The sequence below is a fragment of the Bos javanicus genome, chromosome 7 (assembly GCF_032452875.1).
Source record: "Bos javanicus breed banteng chromosome 7, ARS-OSU_banteng_1.0, whole genome shotgun sequence".
Classification (NCBI taxonomy): domain Eukaryota; kingdom Metazoa; phylum Chordata; class Mammalia; order Artiodactyla; family Bovidae; genus Bos; species Bos javanicus.
In genome coordinates, this window is record NC_083874.1 from 59440656 (window position 1) to 59465500 (window position 24845).

Genomic DNA, 24845 nt, shown 5'->3' on the forward strand with positions numbered 1-24845 from the left:
CTGTGGAAAATTCTGAAAGAGATGGGAATACCAGACCACCTGACCTGCCTCTTGAGAAACCTGTATGCAGGTCAGGAAGCAACAGTTAGAACTGGACATGGAACAACAGACTGGTTCCAAATAGGAAAAGGAGTACGTCAAGGCTGTATACTGTCACCCTGCTTATTTAACTTCTATGCAGAGTACATCATGAGAAACGCTGGGCTGGAAGAAGCACAATCTGGGATCAAGATTGCCAGGAGAAATATCAATAACTTCAGATATGCAGATGACACCACTCTTACGGCAGAAAGTGGAGAAGAACTAAAAAGCCTCTTAATGAAAGTGAAAGAGGAAAGTGAAAAGTTGGCCTAAAGCTCAACATTCGGAAAACTAAGATCATGGCATCTGGTCCCATCACTTCATGGCAAATAGATGGGGAAACAGTCGAAAGTGTCAGACTTTACTTTTTTGGGTTCCAAAATCACTGCAGATGGTAACTGGAGCCATGAAATTAAAAGATGCTTATTCCTTGGAAGGAAAGTTATGACCAACCTAGACAGCATATTCAAAAGCAGAGATATTACTTTGCCAATAAAGGTCTGTCTAGTCAAGGCTATGGTTTTTCCAGTGGTCATGTATGGATGTGAGAGTTGGACTGTGAAGAAAGCTGAGTGCCGAAGAATTGATGCTGTTGAACTGTCGTGTTGGAGAAGACTCTTGAGAGACCCTTGGACTGCAAGGAGATCCAACCAGTCCATCCTAAAGGAGATCAGTCCTGAGTGTTCATTGGAAGGACTGATGCTGAAGCTGAAACTCCAATCCTTTGGCCGCCTCATGCGAAGAGTTGACTCATGGAAAAGACTCTGATGCTAAAAGGAGAAGGGGACGACAGAGGATGAGATGGTTGGAAGGAATCACCGACTCGATGGACGTGAGTTTGAGTAAACTCTGGTAGTTGGTGATGGACAGGGAGGCCTGGTGTGCTGCGGTTCATGGGGTCGCAAAGAGTCAGACACAACTGAGCAACTGAACTGAACTGAACTTCCAGTTATGTGCTATTTGGGATTAGCATGGCTTCCCTGGTGGCTCAGATGGTAAAGAATCTTCCTGCAATGCGGGAGACCCAGGTTCAATCCATGGGTCAGGAAGATTCCCTAGAGAAAAGATTCTTGCCTAGGGAATCCCATAGCTAGAGGAGCCTGGCAGGCTACAGTCCATGGGGTTACAAAGAGTCAGACAGGACTGCGTGACTCACACTTTCACTTTCACTGGAATTAGCATACGTAAAATAAATGAAGGATCGTTACAAATGTAAGCAACACTTCATGGAGAAATAAGGGAGACAAGAGGAAAAAGACAAGAAGAGGATTATCTGTGTTAAGGATGGTTCTTGTTGCTAAAGAGAACAGGTATCAGGTGGATCAAGTCCCCTCAGCTAGTGACACTGGGGAGAAAGGCTACACTTGGCAGGGTCAGGGTTCCATTTCCCCATTTCTGGATCCAAATAATCTCTTTGTTCTTGGGGAAATTCCAGGTTAACTTCTATGTGATGGAAAAATGATACCTACCTGGTAGAGTTTCAGTTAAAATACTTCCCATAAAGCCTGGCCCATAGTAACTAACTGATGAATGGTAACTAAAATGTCCTTGTTATTGTCAGTTTTTACTTACTTCTGTGATCCCATCTCCAACCACTTTCCCCACATTTACTCAGTGCCATGTACACTTACCAGGCTCATTATTGCTTCAGATTCTTTGCAGTTGCAATTTCCTTTGCCTGACATAATATTCCCCCAGATTAACACACGCAGACTCCTTCCTCTTCAATATTCTTTTCCCAGGTCATAGGGGGCTGATCTCTTGATGTTTTCTGAATACCTCAAACAATGTCCACACCCCTGCTTCATCTCATTTTTTTTTTTTTTGCTCTTCATAGCACTTGTGTGTATATAAACTTGTCTCATTCATGTTTTATATGACTCCTTTCTTATTTCCTGGCTCCCAATGAGGGAATCTCATCAGTATTATTTTTTAATGGATCTTTGACAACAGGCCGTAGCACATGAAGTGAAGTGAAGAAAAATCGCTCAGTCGTGTCTGACTCTTTACGACCCCATGGACTGTAGCTCACCACATTAGATCAGATCAGATCAGTCACTCAGTCGTGTCCGACTCTTTGTGACCCCATGAATCGCAGCACACCAGGCCTCCCTGTCCATCACCAACTCCCAGAGTTCACTCAGACTCACGTCCATCGAGTCAGTGATGCCATCCAGCCATCTCATCCTCTGTCGTCCCCTTCTCCTCTGGCCCCCAATCCCTCCCAGCATCAGAGTCTTTCCCAATGAGTCAACCCTTCGCATGAGGTGGCCAAAGTACTGGAGTTTCAGCTTTAGCATCATTCCTTCCAAAGAAATCCCAGGGCTGATCTCCTTCAGAATGGACTGGTTGGATCTCCTTGCAGTCCAAGGGACTCTCAAGAGTCTTCTCCAACACCACAGTTCAAAAGCATCAATTCTTCGGTGCTCAGCCTTCTTCACAGTCCAACTCTCACATCCATACATGACCACAGGAAAAACCATAGCCTTGACTAGACGAACCTTTGTTGGCAAAGTAATCTCTCTGCTTTTGAATATGCTATCTAGGTTGGTCATAACTTTCCTTCCAAGGAGTAAGCGTCTTTTAATTTCATGGCTGCAGTCACCATCTGTAGTGATTTTGGAGCCCAGAAAAATAAAGTCTGACACTGTTTCCACTGTTTCCCCATCTATTTCCCATGAGGTGATGGGACCGGATAGTAGATGTTTAAAATATGTTTCTCTGACTATTGACAGAAACTATGTAACACACAGAAACTACCCAGAACACGGCGACTATTAAATCAATGTTAGTTCCCACCCCCGTGCATGGGTCCAGAGAATGGCTGCTCCAAAGTGAAGAAAGACAAGATGAAAGGAAACCAAAAGAGGGTAGATTTGTCCAAGGTTAGGTCAACCCAGGTTTTGAGGTCTAGTTCTCTGCCTTGACACAGCAGATGCTTCACAGGAGGTGAAGGCTCAGATGGTCATTCTAGATGGATGTTTCAGGAGATGAGGCTTTTTCTTTATGGAGGAAGAGGTTCTGTAAATAAGTGGACAAGTGTGATTCTGAGGAAAGTCATCAGGAAAAATGGCTTGCAGGAGTCTTACAAATGCTTTAGAAAAATAATGAAGGAAGGAAAAGCCACGCACCATCACAGACTTTCAGTGGAGAGTGCCTTTTCCAGCTGCTTAAGGTTTTTAGATGTCAAGAAATCTCCTTCCAGTGATGGATCATAATGAGTAGAGATGAGGGAACCCAGATATACCTGTTCTCCATCCTACTTGAACCTACTGCAATGGAGTTCCAGGTAAATCTTGTGTATGAAGAAAGAGCTTTGATTTGAAAACCTAATTCTTGCCCACCCGCTGCATGTCATGTGTGAGATGATGGTGGCCCAAGGATTAAACAGAAGAACTGGGTGAGCACACTGCCCCCGCCTGCTGATGGGGGTCTTTCCATCACCCCATTCTCAGAAGACCTGGGACTTGAATTTCACTGACATGTATTCTGGGCCTCAAATTCCAGGAACTCCAGAATCCTGAGTTGTTCATGACACAAAAAGAGGAGGCACATGATTAGCAACCTCAATTCAAGACCAGTGAGTATATAGTACAAGCGCCATGCTGACTTGAATGATGCCTATGGTGTATGCCCTGAGAGTGGCTGGGCTGAAGCCTTCCCTATGCCCTTCCTGGGATGACCCATGTAAGAGAGAGATGTCTAGTACTTGAGGCTGACAAAGGTAACAGGAAGACAGGCAAAATCACATTATTTAGGAGTCCTGAGCTTCTGTCTTTACCTTGAAGAGAGCCTGATGCTGGAGACAGAAAATTCTCCAGCATCAAACACCCAAAGCTTCTGAGGGGTGAGTTGGGCTATGAGATAACAGAGAAGCTGCAGAGAACTGAGGCACAGGATTGACTTTGGCATTTTATTGTATAGTCAAAATTCTCCTAATAGTTTTAAGACATTAGATTTCCCTCCATATATAATTTCTATAACATGTAAAGAATGCACAAATATAAACATATGTATTTTATTAATGTTTATCAATAAATAGAATTTATCAATAAAGAAAACAAGGCTCCTGTTTTTCCTAGAACACATTCTTGGGACCTGTGTCAAAAAGTGGATTGCATCATAAAGCCAAGGGTATAGAAACAAATTAGAATCAGGGGTCCTAGTACTTCAAAACTTTAGCTTCAAATAAATCATATGTATAACTAACAATTTCATAAAACCAAAATATAACCATCATTAAAACTTGCAAGCCTTTGAAGATATATATTTAAATCCCATGTTGTGTATAATGGGCACACATGTACTTTATATGTCCATTACACAAGGGGATTTAGTTTGCTAGAAAATTCATGAGTGGCCCCACTTGTAATTCTGCTTTATTAAAAATGTAAACAAAATGAAGGTGCTATCTAGACAACACTAAGTGACAATTAACAATAATTTACATAAACTATCAGATTTTTTAAAATCTCAAATTATTTGCTTCAGTATCTCAATAGACTCTTTATATAACTATTAGCTTATCATTCATGATCTAATTCATGTTGGAAGGTTCTTTTCATATATATATATATAGAGAGAGAGAGAGAGAGAGAATTAACAAGGTGGGGACAATTTCGATGACCCAAGTCTTTGTCTAAATAAATGTTTTCATGGCAAAAAGGTATTTGAATTTATTCCATGTGACTCTGAGGTTACATGAAAAATTAGGCTCATTATCACAAAATTTAGACTGTAGTCCTCATCTCTCTCTATCTACCTCTTTACTTTGAGAACAACAAAATCCCTTCAAATGAGAGTGTTTGTGATGTACAAATTTGCAGTGTTGGTGTGTTTTGGGGAGCTTAGAATAATCAAATGCAGAGGGGGTAAATTTGGGAGAATGGACTCCCCAAAAGATGATCCCTTGGTATTGTTTTTCAGTATAGGAAGCTCACTCTCTAAACTGGTCCACTTTTTAGTGAAGAAATTCTTAGCCTTTGACTACCCAGGAGCACTCAAAGTAATTCAAAGTCATAGTAAACAAAATGGCATTTTATGATTTACAGAACATCATCACAAAAATTATCTAATTTATCTCCACAACAGCTTCATGAAGTAGGCAGGAGAGATTGTTTCTGAGGCCGGAGAGGTCCAGTTACTAGTTCACAGTCACACAGTAAGTCACAGCAATTGATTCAGGGCCCTTGAAGCTTCTCTTCTCCCTCATCCTTACTGCACATTCATGGAAGCTGTGGACAATGTGGGCAGCAGCCCAACAGATACAGTGTGAGTCTCACTGCCAGGATCAGGGCCTTGCAGTTCACAACTTTGCTGATCTCTCCTTTGCATTAGAGGAGGATCATCCTCATAAAGGTGGTTGTCTCCTAAGCTCCAATCTTGTTAATGGCACAGGGACAGTGACTCAAAAAAGCACAGGCAGTTGGTCCATCCAGAGTCAATGTACAAGACAGGACTTAGATAAACTTTCTTCATATATGATGAGAATAGGTCCCCAGACGAATCTGCTCCCATTGATCAGTGACAACCCCAGGCTACACCAGGAGCATTTCAGCATGGTGCATCTTTCTCAACAACATTTGGGAGTTTCAAGTCACATTTCTCATTAGAGTCTTTTCCCGTTCCCTAACAAGTGATTTTCTCCACAAAAAAATTGTAAGCCTTAGCAGGACTCAGAATTTTTCTTTTCTTTTTTTTTTTTTTTTTTGGCATTTGGATTGTTTGACGGCAATCTTTTCTTTCTCATTCCAAAGTCTCTTCCAGGCTGGTGCAATTCTAGAAATAAAGTAAACATTAGTGGAAATGACATCTGACTTCTTAAACAGCAGGAACAAGGACAGTATGATGAAGTCCTGAGATGCTATCAAACCACAGCCAAGACCAAAGTGGAAACCTCACAGGGCTCTGGGATGTGGCAGTGTTTACTTCCCTGGGACCTTCACTCTGGGACATGTGCAAGAGCTGTGAACTTGGTTTTGAATGAAAGACATCCAGGTTTATCTGAAGGGCAAAGCTGGCAAAGTCAAAAGTCTAGAAGGCCCAGATGAAGTGGCTATGAAGTGGCTAGTTCCTTTGAAACAAAGTCAAAAGGCAGGCAGGTCACACCTTTTCGAGGTAGCTGATGGCTATAGCAGCATCCTGTTGTCATAGAAACAGAAAGGAATCTTAGAGATCCCCTGGTCCAAACTTCAGTTGATAGATGAAGAAAGTAAGGTACAGGGAAGGAAGGGCATGGGTCGCGATCTCACATCATGTTAGAAGTGGAGCCAGGGCTGGAATCCAGGTCCTTTGGCTTCGAGTGAAGTGCTATTTTTCCACCCTGAGCACTGCTTGGTCCTGCTCCTCCACCTGGGGAAACTGCAGTGAGTGACAAGTCTTGGCAGCGTGAGCCTCCAACAGTTCTCTCCTTTGGGAGCAGCAAGGTCAGATTCAAGGGTTATAAATTGGTACCATGGACTTCGCCACAACCTCATGGGAAAGATTCCAAAATCTTTCAATAAACACTATGATGCCGCTGGTCCTGCCCAAGGCTCTCGAGGAAATTATTTGTTCTAGGAAAGTGAGCATCTCAGAGCAGGAGGGCTTGAGGTCATGGCACTGGTTGGGAGCTGTCTCTCTTCTGCTTCCCTCCGAAGTTGCTGCAGACATGGTTTTCCTCTGAAAGATCGTTGCCCTGTTTCTTCCATGGTGAATAAATGGAGCATGTCCTGAAGAGAAGGACTGACAAGGACATAAGGAAGAGCAAGTAGAAGTCTGTGATGGACACGGGAGGACGCACAGTTGGATCCAGACTCTGGGTGGAAAGTGTATTAGTGTCTGGCACAGAGCAGGACAGAGATGAGCCAGTGAGCAGTCTGAACATGGCTGTGACAGACACGAACAAGCAAGAGATGCGTGCTTTTGGAACAGAACTCTGACCAAGGCAGGCGCAGGGAGGATATATTTTGGCAGTGATGTGAGCAGGCACAGCAAAGAAGGAATATTTGGAAACATCTATGATTGAGATAGGACACAATGAGCGATCCTGTTTGGAACATGAGCAAGACAAACCAGGCATAGTAAGGGTATAAACTGGGGACAACAGACTATGAGGCCAGAAAGAGGGAGTGCTAGGAGATAAAAAGATCCCTTCCAGGGGGATCTCTGGCGAAGAACCTCCCAGTGAACAAGGGGACCACCCTGTCCCCTGCCACCTGCTGGAATCCTGGAAGAAAAGCTCGACGAGCACAGGGTGCCTGCACCAACAGACGGAATGCTGGGTGAAGAGAACACCGGGTGCAGTCATGCACAAGCAGCAGTTTAGGACCTGGCCCTCTCTCGGAGGGATGGCTGTCTTCAGGGTCACTGCCCCAGGGGCCTAAGTGTCACTGGGCTGTGCAGCCACCAAAGGAGAACTTGCTGGGGGGTGGGACTGACTCTCCCATTGGCCACCACACTCCACTGCATCCCTAGAGAGGGAAGAAGATCACAGAACCTCAGAGTTGGAATGGACAGAGAGTCTGGTGCAAAAACCCACCCACTGCAGGAAAGCCCCTGTGCCATGCAGACAGGTGGTTGTTTGGCCCCTGCTTAGAAATCTCCACTGACCCACCAGGCCATAGTATTTTTGATCAGCTTTAGTTATTGGAAATAGCTTATTAATATTCTGCCAAAAAGAGCCTTCCTACAGCTTCTATCCAGTGGAACTACTATGCCCTCCAGGCCCACTCAAAATTCTTCTCTCTGCTAATTATATCCTCCAAGTTTTCTCTTCTCCAGGCTACACATTTCCATTTTCTTTAATAGTTCATTATATATTATGGTTTCCAGATGATTGCCCATAATGGTCACTGTCCTCTAAACACAATCCTTATTAAAATTATCTCTTATGGAATACAGAACCAGGAAAGAGCCCAAATCTACAAAGTGAATCTAATTTATGTCACAAACTTTTCATCATCAATTTAGTTTACTTCTATGGATGTGATTAAGTTCATTTCTGACAATGATAATATTCTATTGGCTATGTGTTCAGTTAATTGCCAGGTTTTATCTTTTTTCATACAAATAGCTGTCAATTCCTGTGGTTCTTTACTACACTGGTGCAATTTTTATTTATATGTATATTTATTTATTTACTCATTCACTTATTTTGCCAAAATATAGGATATTACATTTGTCTCAGTTTAATTTCATTTTATTGATTTGGTATCATTTTAGTCAATTGAAATCATTCTAAGTCATAACAATTTCAACATTCAAGATAGGATTATTTAGCACTGACTCAAGTGAGACTTTAAGGCTTCTACAAGCACATAAGAAGATCAGATATTCGGGACAGGGGGACACATGTACACCCGTGGCTGATTCATTTCAACGTATGGCAAAATCCACCACAATATTTTAAAGAAATTAGCCTCCAATTATAATAAATAAATTAATTTTTAAAAACATGAAAAAAGAAGATCAGATAACTATTGCTACCTAGATCTTTCAGTTTAGTATCATTTGCCTTTTAGATCTTCAATTTTCAGTCAAGAGAAAAAAAACTATTGATCAAACAGGGATAAACCAGAACCTATGGTACCCCAACACAGACTAGCCTCCCAGCAAATGGGTAATCGTCAGTGTGCCTGAGAATGGACCCACCCATGGAAGGCTTTGTGCAACGCCTTGCTGAAATGTCCTGTCAAGCAGTAAGTCTGTCCTAATAGACAGTGAAATGAGTTGACATTAATTTTTTGTTGTTTTAATGAAACAACACTGACTCTTGCATACATACCATTTGTGTAATAACTGTTTTCGATTTTTGGTAAGGTCTATTTCAAGTTGTGAGGCTACAGTTTCTGGAGTCTACTTTATTCTTTCTTTAAGAACTAGGGCAATATTTACTGATCTCCAGGCTGCTATAAAACCCTGAGTCCACAAAAGAGCACCAGTCAGAGGTCTCATCAACCAGTTCCTTTAATCCCCTGAGAAATATTAATAATACATCTTGGCTCAGAGACAGTTAAAAGCTTTCCATAAATCTCAGGCAGCAACTTTCTCCCTGTGATGTTCTCTTCTTTCCAGTTGGAAGACTATTCTTACTGAAGCAGAATATGTAAGATTTCTTCCCTAAATAATGAGAGCTAACTATTTTTGGGTTTTCTACTTGCTCTGAACATAGCTATTGATTCATCCTTAGTTATATTTTCCTTCGTTCAGATTTTTCACATGCCATTTTCAAGCATGAGCTCCCTAGAAAAACTCAAAATGCAACCTCATGTCTTTACATACCCCTTGTATTTTCCTCTGTTTTTTTCACTGAACATATCTATTAAAAGAATGACTGAATAGAAAGGAAGAAAGAAAAGGAGAGAAGGAAAGAAGAAGGGGAGAGAGGAAGGAGGGGAAGGAGGAGAAAGAGGAGAAGGAAAGGTTTCTCATTTCTCACTGGCCAAATTCCCTTTGTATCATACTTTTTATTATCATTAGCAACAATAAAAACAATCACTCATTAGGGTAGCGCCTGTGTGTCAGGGCCTGGGATAAGTGTGTTATGTGCATTAATTAGTATAGTTTAAACCCACTTAACAGACATGGAAACTGAGTTTCAGAGTTAAATAATTTGCCCAAATTTATTCAGTTAATAAGTAAATCAGACCTTAAAAATTCTGGTCAGTTTTGATTCCAAAATCTGGACCCTGAATTGTCCTGATACACTGTCACTCATCATCTTAGGAACCATTACTGCTAAGTTCAGTATTCAGGTTCTGTGTCCCCAGCATTTCCATGTCCCGTTATGATGGACTCTAGGGCAAAAGGCATATGTACATGGGTGTGTATTACATCTACTCCTCCTATGGGAAGCCTACAGTATGATGTGTCTTCTTCTTTTACTGAAACACAGTGTGACTGGGACACTAGCATGGAACTCTTTCCTCTTGCCCACTAAAGGAGCATCTTTGCCAAGAGGTGCACATATTTTCTGTGATGCAGAACCAGGGAGACTAGGTGGAAAAAGGAAAAGAAAGTGTGAAGTCAGGATAGCAGAGAAAGTAGAGGAAGGGGTTAAGTGAGTAAACACAACAAAGAATGAGCAGAGGGGATGGAAGACAGAGCAGGAAGACCTGGGATAAACAGAACCACTGAGTTGGGTGTGTGGAAGGCTCCAGAGCAGTTGCAGAGCTTGGGAGGAGGTTCTTTGAGAAGTACCTCCAAGAGGTTACACTGGTTCTCTCATATAATCCTTCCAGATAGTCAACTAATGATTGAGACTTCTGCAGAATTGCTGGTACCACTCCTTTTTATCCAGACAATATCAATATAGCTCTTGTCGAGGAGAGAAGAAAGGAAAATATCCCAGCCTCCTAACTCCATGGAGAACTCACAACCAACTCCCTCTCAGCAGGAGAAAAGGAGACCTGAGAATAACGATGGGGTGATCTTGCATCCTGGTTGGCCTGTCAGTCTCAGTTGACACTATTGTATGAATCACAATTAACAGTTTAATGTCTTCTTTTTAGGTCTTCGTTCAAGATACAGAATCATGGTGCAGTGTGCTGTGCCCCAAGAGATATTGTTCCCACATCTGTCCATAGAATTTTCCAAGCAAGAATATTGAGGTGGGTTGTCATTTCCTACTTTAGGGGATCTTGCCAATCCAGGGATTGAACCCACATCTCCTGCATCTCCTGCATAGGCAGGTGAATTCTTTACCACTGAGCCACTGGAAAGCCTCATACAATGGGAACACGACTTTAACATTCAGTGAGTACCTTTTGCTTTCAACTGCAAGGCCACCCTATTAACTAAGTAATGCAAACAGTAAACCAGGAGACAGGAACCTGGACTCTGATGTCTTTTTAGCCTTCGATCATGGCATGCCTCTGATGACTGAGTCCCTTTCCTGTACCTCATTTTCCTCATGCGTTAAACCAGAAAGATAATCTATGAGATCCTTTGCAGCTTTGACATTCTGGTTCTATGAGTAGCAGAGATGGTGGGTGACAGATACAGACCTTCTGACTGGGCATCAGCTGTGTGTGGGACTGTTCTCCAAAGCTGTGGGTATTTGAATTTGGCTTTTAATATTCTATTGTTAGTATCTGATACTTTATATTCTGTGTGGAGGGAGGAGGTTTCTCTGGAAACACAGGAAGATAATTTTGGGATTTGTATTCAAGAATCTGAAATACCTCAATTTTTGAATCTGTGAAGTCACATTGCAAAGCTGTTAAATGTATCTGGCTAGGATAGGACAGGGAGGGGCGGAGATGCTGCAACTTAAAATGCAGTGAGATCACAACTGTCATTCCTCAAACATATGCTTAATCAGAAACATTGGCAGAGCCACTCAAAACCCCTGGTGCAAAACACCATTAAAAAAGAATCTCTGATATTTTAACAGATGAATTTTTAAAATGCAATTTCTTATTTTAATAGTTTTAGTAAAATCCTCTACAATTCATGAAACATTCTTATATCATTCCACATATAACCTTCAACGTAACTCTGTAAGGAAGGCAGGTAGGTACAATGTAGGGGCATGGATTGACTGATAGGTAATAGTGGATCTAGTGCTATAAATCAGGTGGCCTGCCTCCTAAATTAGGAATTCTGTCCACTGGGAAACATGGAAATCATTGTACGGTGGGAAGAGTTTTGTGATGAAGTTTAATATAATCGGTTGATGAGACAGAGTTAAAATTACATTTGTTCCAGAAGAAGGGGGAGAAGGAGGAAGAGAAGGAAAAAGAGGAAAAGAGGAGAAAGATCACTAAGTCATCTTTTACAAAACTGTCCAGAGACTACGTGCATCAGAGTTATCTTGAATACCCATAACAAATCCAGATTCTTAGGACCCACACACCAGACCTCTAATGACAGTGTGGGAGTAGGGAGAGGGCAGAAGTGAGGAGGGGAGAGCAGAAATCTGCATTTTTAAAAGGTGCATTCATATTATTCTTGGGCACATGGAAGCATGATTCCCCGAGGAGGTGAATGTCCCGTTATTCTACTTACACCTGAAGCAGAGTTTAGCAACAGAAACATAGGGAAGAGAAAAGACATGTGAATAGGAAGAACAAGAGTTTGAGGCAATCAGTGATTCTTCACAAAGGATCAGAAAGAAAGCACTGAATTGCATGCAAACAGTTCATTTTAGCTGGGTGGACAAGTGGTATTTGTTGGCTTCTATGACATTGATGATGAAATGAGGAAAGATTTGGTGATGAATCATAAAAATGAGATAGCAAAAAATGTAAATGCACAAAAAATGAGTTGCACAAACCAATATTTTTTAAGGTGTTTTTTATGTGATGAAAAAAAACAATGACTGGGTACAACAACTGATAAAAACTAATAGAACTGTTTATAAACGGTGAGCATATAAACTTGTACTGAGTTATTAGTAAGTTTAATGGCTCAGAAGGTGACAGACTAGTGTCTTTAGAGCACTATCAACCAGAACAGAATATTGATGCTGGAAGATCCAGTATTTCCCAAATATGCAGTGCTTTCCACAGATGATATACCAAACAAAGAGGCATAGCATTAAACAATCTGAATTGCAGTAAGGAGATTCAATACTTCTTTCACTCATTCTGCTTATTCTAAACATAAATACTTAGTTTGGCCCCACTCTGGCTTTAACAAGTCTCTAGTACCTAATAAAATGGAGAGTAGGCCTTTGCTCAGAGTGTTTGGCAAGCAATATTATTAAATTTTAATACTAATAAAAATTTATGCAAATAACAATAATTTGTTTTGTTTTCATTGTATTTGTTTTTTAAATCATCTTCTGTATGTGACTTTGCATTTAAGGTCATGATAGAGTTTCCAATTTCCAGAGATCAAATTGCCAACATCCGCTGGATCATTGAAAAAGCAAGAGAGTTCCAGAAAAACATCTATTTCTGCTTTATTGACTATGCCAAAGCCTGTGACTGTGTGGATCACAATAAACTGTGGAAAATTCTGAAAGAGATGGGAATACCAGAACACCTGACCTGCCTCTTGATAAACCTGTATGCAGGTCAAGAAGCAACAGTTAGAACTGGACATGGAACAACAGACTGGTTCCAAATAGGAAAAGGAGTACGTCAAGGCTGTATACTGTCACCCTGCTTATTTAACTTCTATGCAGAGTACATCATGAGAAATGCTGCGCTGGAAGAAGCACAAGCTGGAATCAAGATTGCCAGGAGAAATATCAATAACCTCAGATATGCAGATGACACCACCTTTATGGCAGAAAGTGAAGAGGAACTAAAAAGCCTCTTGATGAAAGTGAAAGAGAAGAGTGAAAAAGTTGGCTTAAAGCTCAACATTCAGAAAACTAAGATCATGGCATCTGGTCCTATCACTTCATGGCAAATAGATGGGAAACAGTGGAAACAGTGGCTGACTTTATTTTTTGGGGTTCCAAAATCACTGCAGATGGTGACTGGAGCCATGAAATTAAAAGAAGCTTACTCCTTGGAAGGAAAGTTATGACCAACCTAGATAGCATATTAAAAGGCAGAGACATTACTTTGTCCACAAAGGTCCGTCTGGTCAAGGCTATGGTTTTTCCAGTAGTCATGTATAGATGTGAGAGTTGGACTACAAAAAAAACTGAGTTCCAAAGAATTGATGCTTTTGAACTGTGGTGTTGGAGAAGACTCTTGAGAGTCCCTTGGACTGCAAGGAGATCCAACCAGTCCATCCTAAAGGAGATCAGTCCTGGGTGTTCATTGGAAGGACTGATGTTAAAGCTGAATCTCCAATACTTTGGCCACCTGATGCGAAGAGCTGACTCATTTGAAAAGACCCTGATGCTGGGAAACATTGAGGGCAGGAGGAGACGAGGGCAACAGAGGATGAGATGCTTGGATGGCATCACTGACTCAATGGACATGAGTTTGGGTAAGGGAGTTGGTGATGGACAGGGAGGCCTGGCGTGCTGTAGTTCATGGGGTCACAAAGAGTTGGACATGACTGAGTGACTGAACTGAACTGAACTGAGAGTTTCCTTTACAAATAGATCTATTCAAATTTCAAAAAATGTATTTAAAGATAGATAGCAAATAGCATGGGCAGAACGCTGATATGGGTAAAAATTGTGAAAATAGCAGGCAAATGACCAAAAAAAAACCCTATCAGACAGATGTGAAAACCTAATTGCAGAGAGTAGAGTCTTGACAAGGACATAAAGCAATGCACCCTCAGGGTGGAAACTCTGGGCTCTTAGGACAGCACTCTTTTTATTATTTTGTGCTGCTTGCAGAAAGGACCCCAGTTAGCTGAATTTGCAGTTTGGAACACCTAACCTTGTAGCTTGGGCAAAATATATTCTAAGGGGTTCTTTAGTTCCATCACCAATGTCAGACATGTCCACGTTTCAACATGCCAAAGTACAAGATCAAATCAGTACACACAGCTTACTCTGTTTATCCATATGCACATATAATTGAAGTCAAACCAAGTTGCTTGTGAGACTTTTTTCCATTGCCTATCATAGTTCTGGAAAGACAAATAAAAGACTAGAACTTTTAATCTTTGGGGGATCAGAGTGTCTGCCTGCTTCTTCTGCTAAACTATTTTGATATGAAAGAACCTAAAAATCTGCAGGAGAAAAATGTCTTAGGTATGGATCCATGATAAAATCAGCCAGTATAAATTTAAGTGAATGCTTATTATGTGTCAGTGATTGTGCTAGGCTAATCATGGATTATCTCATGTAATTTTCACAACAATCCTATCACAGAGCTTTTTTTACAGTATCTAGTTGAGCGAGGCTTAGCAACTCGTCCAAGTCAAAGGGCTAGGGAGAGATGGAGCCACAATCTGAACCAGGCAAATTCAACAGCAGCATGGCTAAATGTGCACCTTCACTCAGTAAGTACCCTTGACTCTTAGACACTGCAGGTAGGAAATGTCCTGCTTTCTAGAAGCTGCCCAGGTGAGCAGAGAGTGTTTTAAATACGTAAAAGTACTTAAGATCCCACAGGATAAGCTGAGTCTCCAAGAAAAAGAGAAGCAGGTGGTGTGAGGGCCCAGAGGAGGAAGTGATTAACTCAAAGACTGGGGGAGTAGGGATCAGGAAAGTTTAGAGCTCATGTTGGAACCATGCCTCAAGAAATGAGTAGGCTTGTACCAGGAAAGAAAGTGAGAAAGAGCATTTGGGGCAGCAGAAGTAATTCAGAGGCTGGAGAATTCACTGTTTACCTAAAGAAAACTGATCAATCTTGCATGCTTATTGCATGGGGAGTTAGGTCAGGGGAGAGTTGGGAGAAATGAGTTGGGAAACCAGATTGGGTCAGGCAAGAAGGACTTTACATGCCCTTCACTATCTGCCCACTGCAAATTACACTATATTGCTCAAGGTTATTCTATTACAGCTCAATCCAATTGGCATTTACAGTTTAAAATCCCACATGCCTGAATGGCCTTAACATCCTCTTAAATGATACATGTGAAATAGCTTCTCTGTCTATGGTGATACTATACACATAGTCCCAAAAGAAAACCAGAGGCAAAAAAATTATAATTTGCAACCCTGCCAATGTCTTTCCTTGGGTAATAGTAAGTTACCCCTCACTGGGAGGAGAGACAGACAACTACCTACCAGATAAGTTATAGAGGAGATCACTGCACTGGTTGGGATATTTGACCATATTGCTTCTGAAGCCCAGCCCCTGTCTAAGAACCAAATGTCCTCCATTATTTCAAGAGTTTTCAATTAACTAGCAAGGAGCATAGCTTAGTGGTTAACAGCAAGAGTCTGAAATCAGATGAATATCTGTTAGAATCCTGGCCCACCACTTGCCAGCTATAGGATAGTAGCCAAGTAATTTAACCTCTCAGAGTCTCAATTTTCCCATCAGTAAAATGGGGATAATAATACTTGCTCCATGGGTTATATTAAGAACTCCATGAGATGACATATGTAATGCACTTAGCTTAATCCCTGGCAAATAAAACCAACTCTCAGTAAATGGCCGATGCTAAGATAATGATAATAAAGATGGTGATGTCTGGACCAGGAACCAAAGTATTCATAGGCAACTCATTGGTATACATGACAATCATACACACACACACACACATACCTTCCCCCACAGTCAGAAACTCAAAGCAGGCAATGCCAATTCATAAATAGAAGAAAAATTCCATTATAACACCAGCAAAGGAAATAAAAGTCTGAGAAGAATAAAAGGAACATGAGTAGGCATCAAATATGTTTGTTTGTCAGGGTTATCAAAATACAGATTCACCCATTTCTTAGAGAATAAAAGCCTCTCCAGGAATAATTCTAACTGTGAAATATTTCGAAGAATCTTATAAAAAACGAGGATGAGAAAATAATTCGGAAATCATCTTGTGGAAAGCAGGTTCTTGGCTCTTTGGTTGAACACAACCTGGAGCACAGTCAGATGTCTGTTTACATAACCAGAAGCCGTCCACCAGATTTCTTCCCCTAAAGGTTAGGGGTGATTTCACAGCACTTCTTGGAGGACAGAAGCTAGAACTTTCTGCCTCACTCCCTTCCCCACAGTTCCCCTTTCCTTGCAGTTGAAGTAATTTTCCTTCTCCTTCTGAATTTCTTGCTCAGGAACTATCCTATACCTTATGAAAAGGATATTATGTGATTTGACCCCAAACCATTTCCCCTCAGACCCAGTTCTGACAACGAACCAGTTTCAGAAATAGGAGCCTTGTCTTCCCAACTTAGAGTTCCTCCTTTTTTCTCCTACTAAGATCATGATTATGAGAACACAATTCATCAATAACTTACTTATTCCAGGCTCCATCTGTATAATATCTCATATCGGCATCATAATAATGTTATGAGGCAAGAATCATCTTCACTCCCACTTTTTCATAGAAAGAAAGAGGGGCACCAACAGGTCAAGGAACTTGCCCAGGATCACACAGCTTCAAAGTGGCAGGACCTGAATTCAGACAGGCTCATCAAATGCCAAGTCCTATTCCTTTAGCCACAATACCAAACTGCTTCACCAGTGTTCTGATTTCCTCTGGATTGGGATCCTGCCTTATTACTTTCAGACCAGTGAAGTCCTAACAGTCTTAACTGTTCACACGTTAAAAAGGAAGAACATGAAAACCAGGATGAGGGGATGTTTCTTGAATCTCAATCCTTCTCCTTAAAAATCTTTATCAGCAATTCCTTTCATATCAAAGCCTCAAACAATAGAAATTTATCTTGATGGGTGGATATGACAACATTTTTCTCAGACAGAATGTCAGGCATAAAACCAGCTGCAGCTCTGATCACCTACAGAGACTGGGAATGGATTCCTTTCTTGCACGCATGCGTGCTCAGTTGCTTCAGTTATGTCTGACTGTGTGGGACCCTATGGACTCCTACTCCCTGCCAGGCTCCTCTGTCCATGGGATTCTCCAGGCAAGAATACTGGAGTGGGTTGCCATGCCCTTCTGCAGGGAATCTTCCTGACCCAGGGACTGAACCTGCATCTCCTCCATTGTAGACGGATTCTTTACCATTGAGCCACCAGGGAAGCCCAGATTCCTGCCTCAGATGCATCTAAATTTCCTACCAGCCAGAAGAATCATAAAGAAAAGAGAATTGACAGCATCACTCTGGCACATCTCTTCCCATAAGTAACCTTTCCAGAAGGTCTCCAGCTTCAACCAAAGAAAATACTATGCTGGTTGAAGGTTTGCTCTCTTTTGTGTTTAACTGCACTGTGGGAGGATTTTGTGGATCTGTAACTCACACAATCACAAATGAAGGGTCTGAGAACATCTCCTTTGACCCCCCACCCTTTCCTTGACTAAGCTGACTAACAATCCATCAATGCTTCCAGTGACTGGTGATCATCCAATTTTATCCTTCTACTTAATTAGGAACATCTTAGTAAGCAGTCCGTTCCATTTTGTGTTGAACTATGTATCCTTAAAACTTCAATCCTTTATAACTACCTCTTTTCTTTGTTGTTGTTTAGTTGCTAAGTTGTGTCTGACTCTTTATGATCCCATGGACTGTAGCCTGCCAGGCTCCTCTGTCCATGGGATTTCCCAATCAAGAATACTGGAGTGGGTTGCCATTTCCTTCTCCAGTGGATCTTCCCAACCCAGGGACTGAACCCATGTCTCCTGCACTGGGAGATGGATTCTTCACCACTGAACTACCAGGGAAGCCCACCTCTTTTCCTTGGGATCCTTCAAAACAAATTGGTTCCCTCTTTCCAAAACAGCCCTCAGATATATTAAAAACAACACTTATGACCTGAATCATCTTTGAACCCTAAGCTCATCATCCCCCATTCCTTACATTGTTCTTCACATGGCATAAATATTGCAACAACAACAAAAAAAATCATGATGTTTATCTTCTCCTGGAGACACTCCTGTTTGTGGACACCCAGAATAAGATGAAGCTTTACCACTGCTATGGACCAGGGCCGAGTGTCACTACAGAGAGGACTAAGCACACATTTCGGAGAAGGCAATGGCACCCCACTCCAGTACTCTTGCCTGGAAAATCCCATGGACAGAGGAGCCTGATAGGCTACAGTCCATAGGGTCGCTAAGAGTCGGACACGACTGAGCACCTTTACTTTCACTTTCATACATTGGAGAAGGAAATGGCAACCCACTCCAGTGTTCTTGCCTGGAGAATCTCAGGGATTCCCAGCCGAGGGGAGCCTGGTGGGCTGCCGTCTATGGGGTCGAACAGAGTCGGACACGACTGAAGCGACTTAGCAGCAGTAGCAGCAAGCACACATTTACACGGTGGTATGCTTTTCTAGTGGGTCTCTTAGTGTGCTTTGGAAGCGATTCCTTCCTGAACAGCTGCTCTGACTAAATCGGGAGGGCTGTGTCTCTGCCAAGTACACGCTGTAAGGGAACAAGCTTGTAGAGCCTGCCTCATAGAAAGGGCTTATCTGCAAGCTTACTGCCGGCACTCTAACCACGGACATTCAGAGCCCTTCCTCTCACAAACACCTGCCTTTTACAGGGGTTTCCACTCTATTGTCCTATCTTGGGAGTGGGTGTGGATTAAGAGGAGTCAAATGATGCAGAGGCTGCACTGTACTAGGCAGATAAGAGTACACACAACTCTTGGCTCCTGCTATCCCCTGGCAGAGGTAAGGAGTTTCTTTGTTGCAAAGCTCAGAGGATTACTTTAAAGCAGGGTTTCTCAACCTCAGATTTATTTTGAAATTTGGGACCAGACAGTTCCTGGGAGGAGTGGGATATCTCATGCATTCTTGGATGTTTAGTAGCATCTCTTGCCTCTATCTACTGGCTGCCAGTAGCATCCACTAGTTTGTTTGTTTGTTTTCTTTTTGGCCATATCATGCAGCATGTGTAACTTCCCGACCAGAGATAGAACCCACACCCCCTGCAATGGAAGCACAGAGTCTTAACCACTGGACTGCCACGGAAGTCCAATATCCACCAGTTGTGAAAACCAAAAATGCCTTCAGACATTGCTAAATGTCCCCTGGCAAACAAAACTGCCCCTAATTGAGAATTGCCAGTTTAAATCCAAACTATCTCAATAGTTTAAGACAATGGTGTTAGTTGCTCAGTTATGCCTGACTCTTTGCAACTGTAGCCTCTGTACATGGAATTCTCTGGGAAAGAATATTGGGGTGGGTAAGCCATTCCATTCTCCAGGGCATCTTCCTGACCCAGGGATCAAACCTGGGTCTCCTGCATTGTGGGCAGATTCTTTACTGTCTGAGCCACCAAGGAAGCCCCTTAAGACATGGAGCTAGATCTAAACTTGAAGCATTATCTACATCTACTTTCTCATTTTATTGCTGCAGAGAGAAATGATAGCAATCAGTAAGAAATTAGAAGACAAGCTTCGCCTGTTCCAGTATACTAATGGTTCTCAATCCTGCTATATACATTAGATCTCCTAAAACATATGCATTTCTGGTCCCTAACCAGACCAATTAAAATAGAATCTCTACATGTGGAAGCCAGGAGCTCCCAGTGCCTCTAGTGTGCAGCCAGAGTCAAGGGTCAGAGACTCACATCACACTGCCTCTGTTCTTGCCGCCAATAAACCACCTTGAGCACCTCTGGAGTTGAGTGTGGTTTGGGGTTTGCCCTGCAGGGTGACATGCACAGTGGGGCACCAATCTCAGACGCCTGGTACACAGGACCCTAATACCCTAGAAACAAGAGCACTTGCAGAGCAAAAGGGGGAAAACAAATACACATAGTGTGTAACCAATTTGTTCAACAAGCTAGCATGTTTTGCACTAGATCAAAGAAACGCCTACAGGTAATTTAAAAGCCAGAAGTCATATTCAAAATAACAGTCCCAACTGTTCAGCACAGGGCATCATGTACTCAGGAAACAAGTCTTGTCTCATGTTGTTTAAACAATTATTTATAAACAGTGTGATTAATTTCATTTCATTCATTTCTGGCTTTTCTTGTAACAGAGGAAGCTCAGCCTTCCTTGTTTAAGCAGTGTTTATAACATAGAGATTTCTATTGACTCATTCGTCAAGAAATGCTTATCAGGAAGCTGAGAAAATAACTGGATAAGTTGTTTGTTTTAACCAAGACATGAGCAACATTATATCTACAATTATAGTAACAATGGTTATGGCAGCTTCCACTCATGGAGCACTTTTCTATGTAACAGGAGCTGGGCTCAGCTCTGCATATATGTCATCATATTTAATCTTAACAAAAGTCCTATGAGATGGGTTCTAATATTATCCCTGTTTTCAGTTCAGTTCAGTCGCTCAGTCGTGTCCTTTGTGACAGGACTCTTTGTGACCCCATGAACTGTAGCACACCAGGCCTCCCTGTCCATCACCAGCTCCTGGAGTTTACTCAAACTCATGTCCATCGAGTCGGTGATGCCATCCAACCATCTCATCCTCTGTCACCCCCTTCTCCTCCTACCCTCACTCTTTCCCATCATCAGGGTCTTTTCAAATGAGTCAGCTCTTCGCATCAGGTGGCCAAAGTATTGGAGTTTTTACAGGTGAGAAAACAGAAGCCTAAAGATGTTTGGCCACATTGCTAAAGATTATATAGATGGTAAATGACAGATCTGAGACAGGACTGACAGCCAGGTGTGACAGACTCCAGCCCCTACAGCCATTATGCTACATTGGGTTGAATGCCTGTTTGGTTACAGACCAAAGCTCATCTTTCTCTGAGTCAGAGACTGGAACTTTTCCTTGACAATACGTGTCAGTGGAAGGGAAAATGTTTAGGTCTCAGCACTTTAGCCCAGAAGTGGGCATCCTGGAGGAAAGCTTAAGCCACTTGATTACCAAACTTTTGCAGGTACACTCTGCAAACAGCACTAACTTTTCTAACCCTGAGTATTCGATGAGGCAAGTGGAGCTCTTGTAATGTTACTCTGACTATGTTCCAGTGTGATATCAACAAGAACCATGTTCTGTGAGAGCTGCCTCAGGTAGGGATGGGACAAAACTGAGGACAGGGCCAGCTTCATGGCTGTGTGATCAGAGCAATCACATAGGAACTCAGAGCTTGCTGTACTGCGCTGCTTGTCCACATCTTGGAATTTGCAATAACTTTATCTTTGAACTTGTGAACCCTGAGGGACAATGAGGCATGCACATGAGCAGAGACATGAGCAATGTGCATGCACACAGCAGTTCCTTGCTGCCCATCACATTAGTGATGCCCCGTGAGCACAGAATTCTGGTAGACCCACCAAACATATGAAGTTTAGTCAGATTCAAAGCAAGCTCAATGTGAACATATAATTTATATGAAGTATTTTCCATTCTCAAATTGTCTTTCTGTCAGCAGCTTCTTTAACATGCTTTACCCTGTGTTTGCTGTCTCACTGAATTTCCACAGAACATGGTTCCACTACAGTTCTGCACCCATGTTTCCTATCAACCCTCTACCAACACCAGCAGATGACTGGTGGCCCTGAGAGTACATGTTTTCCATCTGAACCAGAACTTGCCGGATGCAGAAAGAGGCAGAGATTGTCTAAGAAAAAGAAACCATCAAGGAACCCTACCATGTCTTTTTCACAGTGTTACTCTCCTGTATTAGCCAAGCATTTATGTTTAAAGTACTGACATAGAAAGAAAGGATATGATAGAGCAAGTTGTGGTTCTTTTCTCTGCAGTCCTCCTTTACTCCTCAGTAAGCTGAGGGGAGAATGTTAGTAGAATATGTATGCATCAAGAAGTAAAATAAAAATAATTGCATTAGTTTTATGCACTGTCTGGTAAAAATAAAATACATAAGCACGTCTGAATTTCAAAATACAATTTGTGTAATTTTGGTTATTCCACATACAAGTTAAACGCTCTTATTTTTGTATTTAACACGGCCATTGCACAGCATAAAGATAGATGGTAAACTTTCTGCTAATAATTTAAAAATGCATTTTGTTTTTCTACTAGAGAACAGGTACGTAGCAAATAAAATATATATGACAAATTAAGAGAAAGACTGAGGAGGAAAGAAAATGGCTTTACATTTTAATACTTTTAAGAGAAATTTGTTCCTGCCCTTTGAACCAGAAGCCCCACATTTTCATTTTTCACTGGGGCTACAAATTATGTAGCCAGTTCTGGAGGTGATCGAGGAAGAGAAGGCGAGGTCATTCTCATCCATCCTTTACTGTCCGAGCTATCAGGGAAGCACCTCTCATCCATCTTTGACCTGCCTGGAGTAAATCTGCATTGGCTCAAAACAATGAGATAAATGTTGAATCCAATTGTAGCCTCCAAAGTTCAAGGTAAAGGCCAAAAAAAAAAAAAAAAAGGCTTTTAAATGCCAAACAGCTTTTCAACATTAGCAGAAACCTCTAGGGATCTAAAGTAAGTCAAACCTAAATTATTTCCTCGTCTGTGGGTAATCTTCCAATCTACTAAATGAAAACCTTTATTTAAATACAGAATTCTGACGGGATGAAACTAAAGTATAAGAAAGCTATGGTACATATACACAATGGAGTATTACTCAGCCATTAAAAAGAATATATTTGAATCAGTTCTAATGAGGTGGATGAAACTGGAGCCTATTATACAGAGTGAAGTAAGCCAGAAAGAAAAACACCAATACAGTATACTAACGCATATATATGGAATTTAGAAAGATGGTAACAATAACCCTGTGTACAAGACAGCAAAAGAGACACTGATGTATAGAACAGTCTTATGGACTCTGTTGGAGAGGGAGAGGGTGGGAAGATTTGGGAGAATGGCATTGAAACATGTATAATATCATGTATGAAACGAGTTTCCAGTCCAGGTTTGATGCATGATACTGGCTGCTTGGGGCTGGTGCACTGGGACGACCCAGAGGGATGGTATGGGGAGGGAGGAAGGAGGAGGGTTCAGGATGGGGAACACATGTATACCTGTGGCGGATTCATTTCGATATTTGGCAAAACTAATATTGTAAAGTTTAAAAATAAAATTAAATTAAAAAAAAATAAAGGTTGGAAAGTGGCTTCACCATGAATAAAGCAACTATTCCAGTTAAGAGTTAACCAAAAAAAATTTCTTTTTGTGGTGAAAATTTATTTGAGTACACAGTCCTGGTAAATGATAGGGTCTAGGTAGGGTCTGATAAGGGTATCCATCTATTCATTAGACAAATATATTAACTTAACAATGAGCTACACCCTGTGGGAACTTTTGAGAATAAAATGGACATTATCAGCCCTCAGGGACTGACAGTGTGCTTGCAGATAATAAAGAAGTAAATGAAACATAAATATAATTAAAAATTCTGATAACAGGAAGTAATAATGAACCTGAAGAACTTTTTCCTCCTAGTGTTTTTTGGGGGAAACTCATTCTCTTTCTTAGTTTTACTTTTTCCTATTTTCACATTTCTTTTTATTGCTTCTACATATAAATCTGAATATAATAATCTTGTGCATGGAAATGTCAAAGATCATACAGTCCATCCATTAGAATAATTTTATTTATTATTAAGCTCTAGTGGATAGTAAGAGTTAATAATATGAGGAAAAATATATATTGCTTCCTTCCAGAGAGAAGGATCAAATTGCTTTGGAGCAGTTTTGTCCATTGGGACTTTTTACGATAAATGAAATAGTCTTTGTTTGCACTATCTAACCTTGCTGTATGTAACCACCGAGCTCTTGGAATGTGGCTACTAGACAGGGCAAGTCTGGAGACCTCCAGGTCAATGGAAAGACTTCATCAAAGAGATTGAGGGTGGAGAACAGAAGATGATAGCCAAGTCAGATATGTAAGAAGTTCTTTGGGAAGTACTGAAGGAATGTTCAGCTTTCTTAGGAATTAGGATCTAATCTTGCAGAATGTCAGGGAAGATACTGAAACCTGGCATGAGCAGAGAAACCCACCCCCGAAGCTAAACTTTCCATGCAAATTCTGCTTGTGTTCCCTAACTTATAAATAGTCTGCTCTTATAATTATCTCCCCCATGAGGACAGAGCTTTGCAGTTAGCAAAGCAATTTCACATACATTATCTTGTTTGATTTTCACAGCGAGTTAGGCAAGAAAGGAATTATGTACCCAAGAAGCCCAAACTGGAATTCTCAGTGGATTTCAGGTAGAGAAAGATTTCTGTTCTGAAGTTACTGTTAGCACCCCAAGTCCCTACTCTGCCAGGGATCATCTGAACTAATCAACATAAATAGAAGAGAAGCTAGACCAAGGGAGAAGAAACAGAACCATCCTTCATTGCCTTGTCAAATCACACAATGTTCCGGGCACTTTACTAGGCTCAGAAAACACAGTAGTGAACAAGACTGGCAAAATCCTTGGCATTTACCCAATGCACAAAGAACTCCAGAATC

The 24845-nt window shown here is 41.4% G+C and overlaps 1 protein-coding gene across 5 annotated transcripts in view; it reads right to left on the reverse strand.

Moving 5' to 3' along the window:
- The window catches only part of HTR4 (5-hydroxytryptamine receptor 4), a 218431-nt gene that overhangs the window by 33571 nt on the left and 160015 nt on the right, over positions 1-24845 (reverse strand). For 2 of the 5 annotated variants that reach the window (XM_061423962.1, XM_061423959.1), the window contains one exon: positions 4084-7532. The exons of 2 other annotated variants lie outside the window; for them this stretch is intronic. In XM_061423962.1, the coding sequence (XP_061279946.1) occupies positions 7442-7532 (91 nt within the window). In that variant the 3' untranslated portion in view covers positions 4084-7441. Of the gene's footprint in view, positions 1-4083; positions 7533-24845 lie in introns of those variants that run through there. One more of the 5 variants, XM_061423960.1, reaches the window with a different exon arrangement.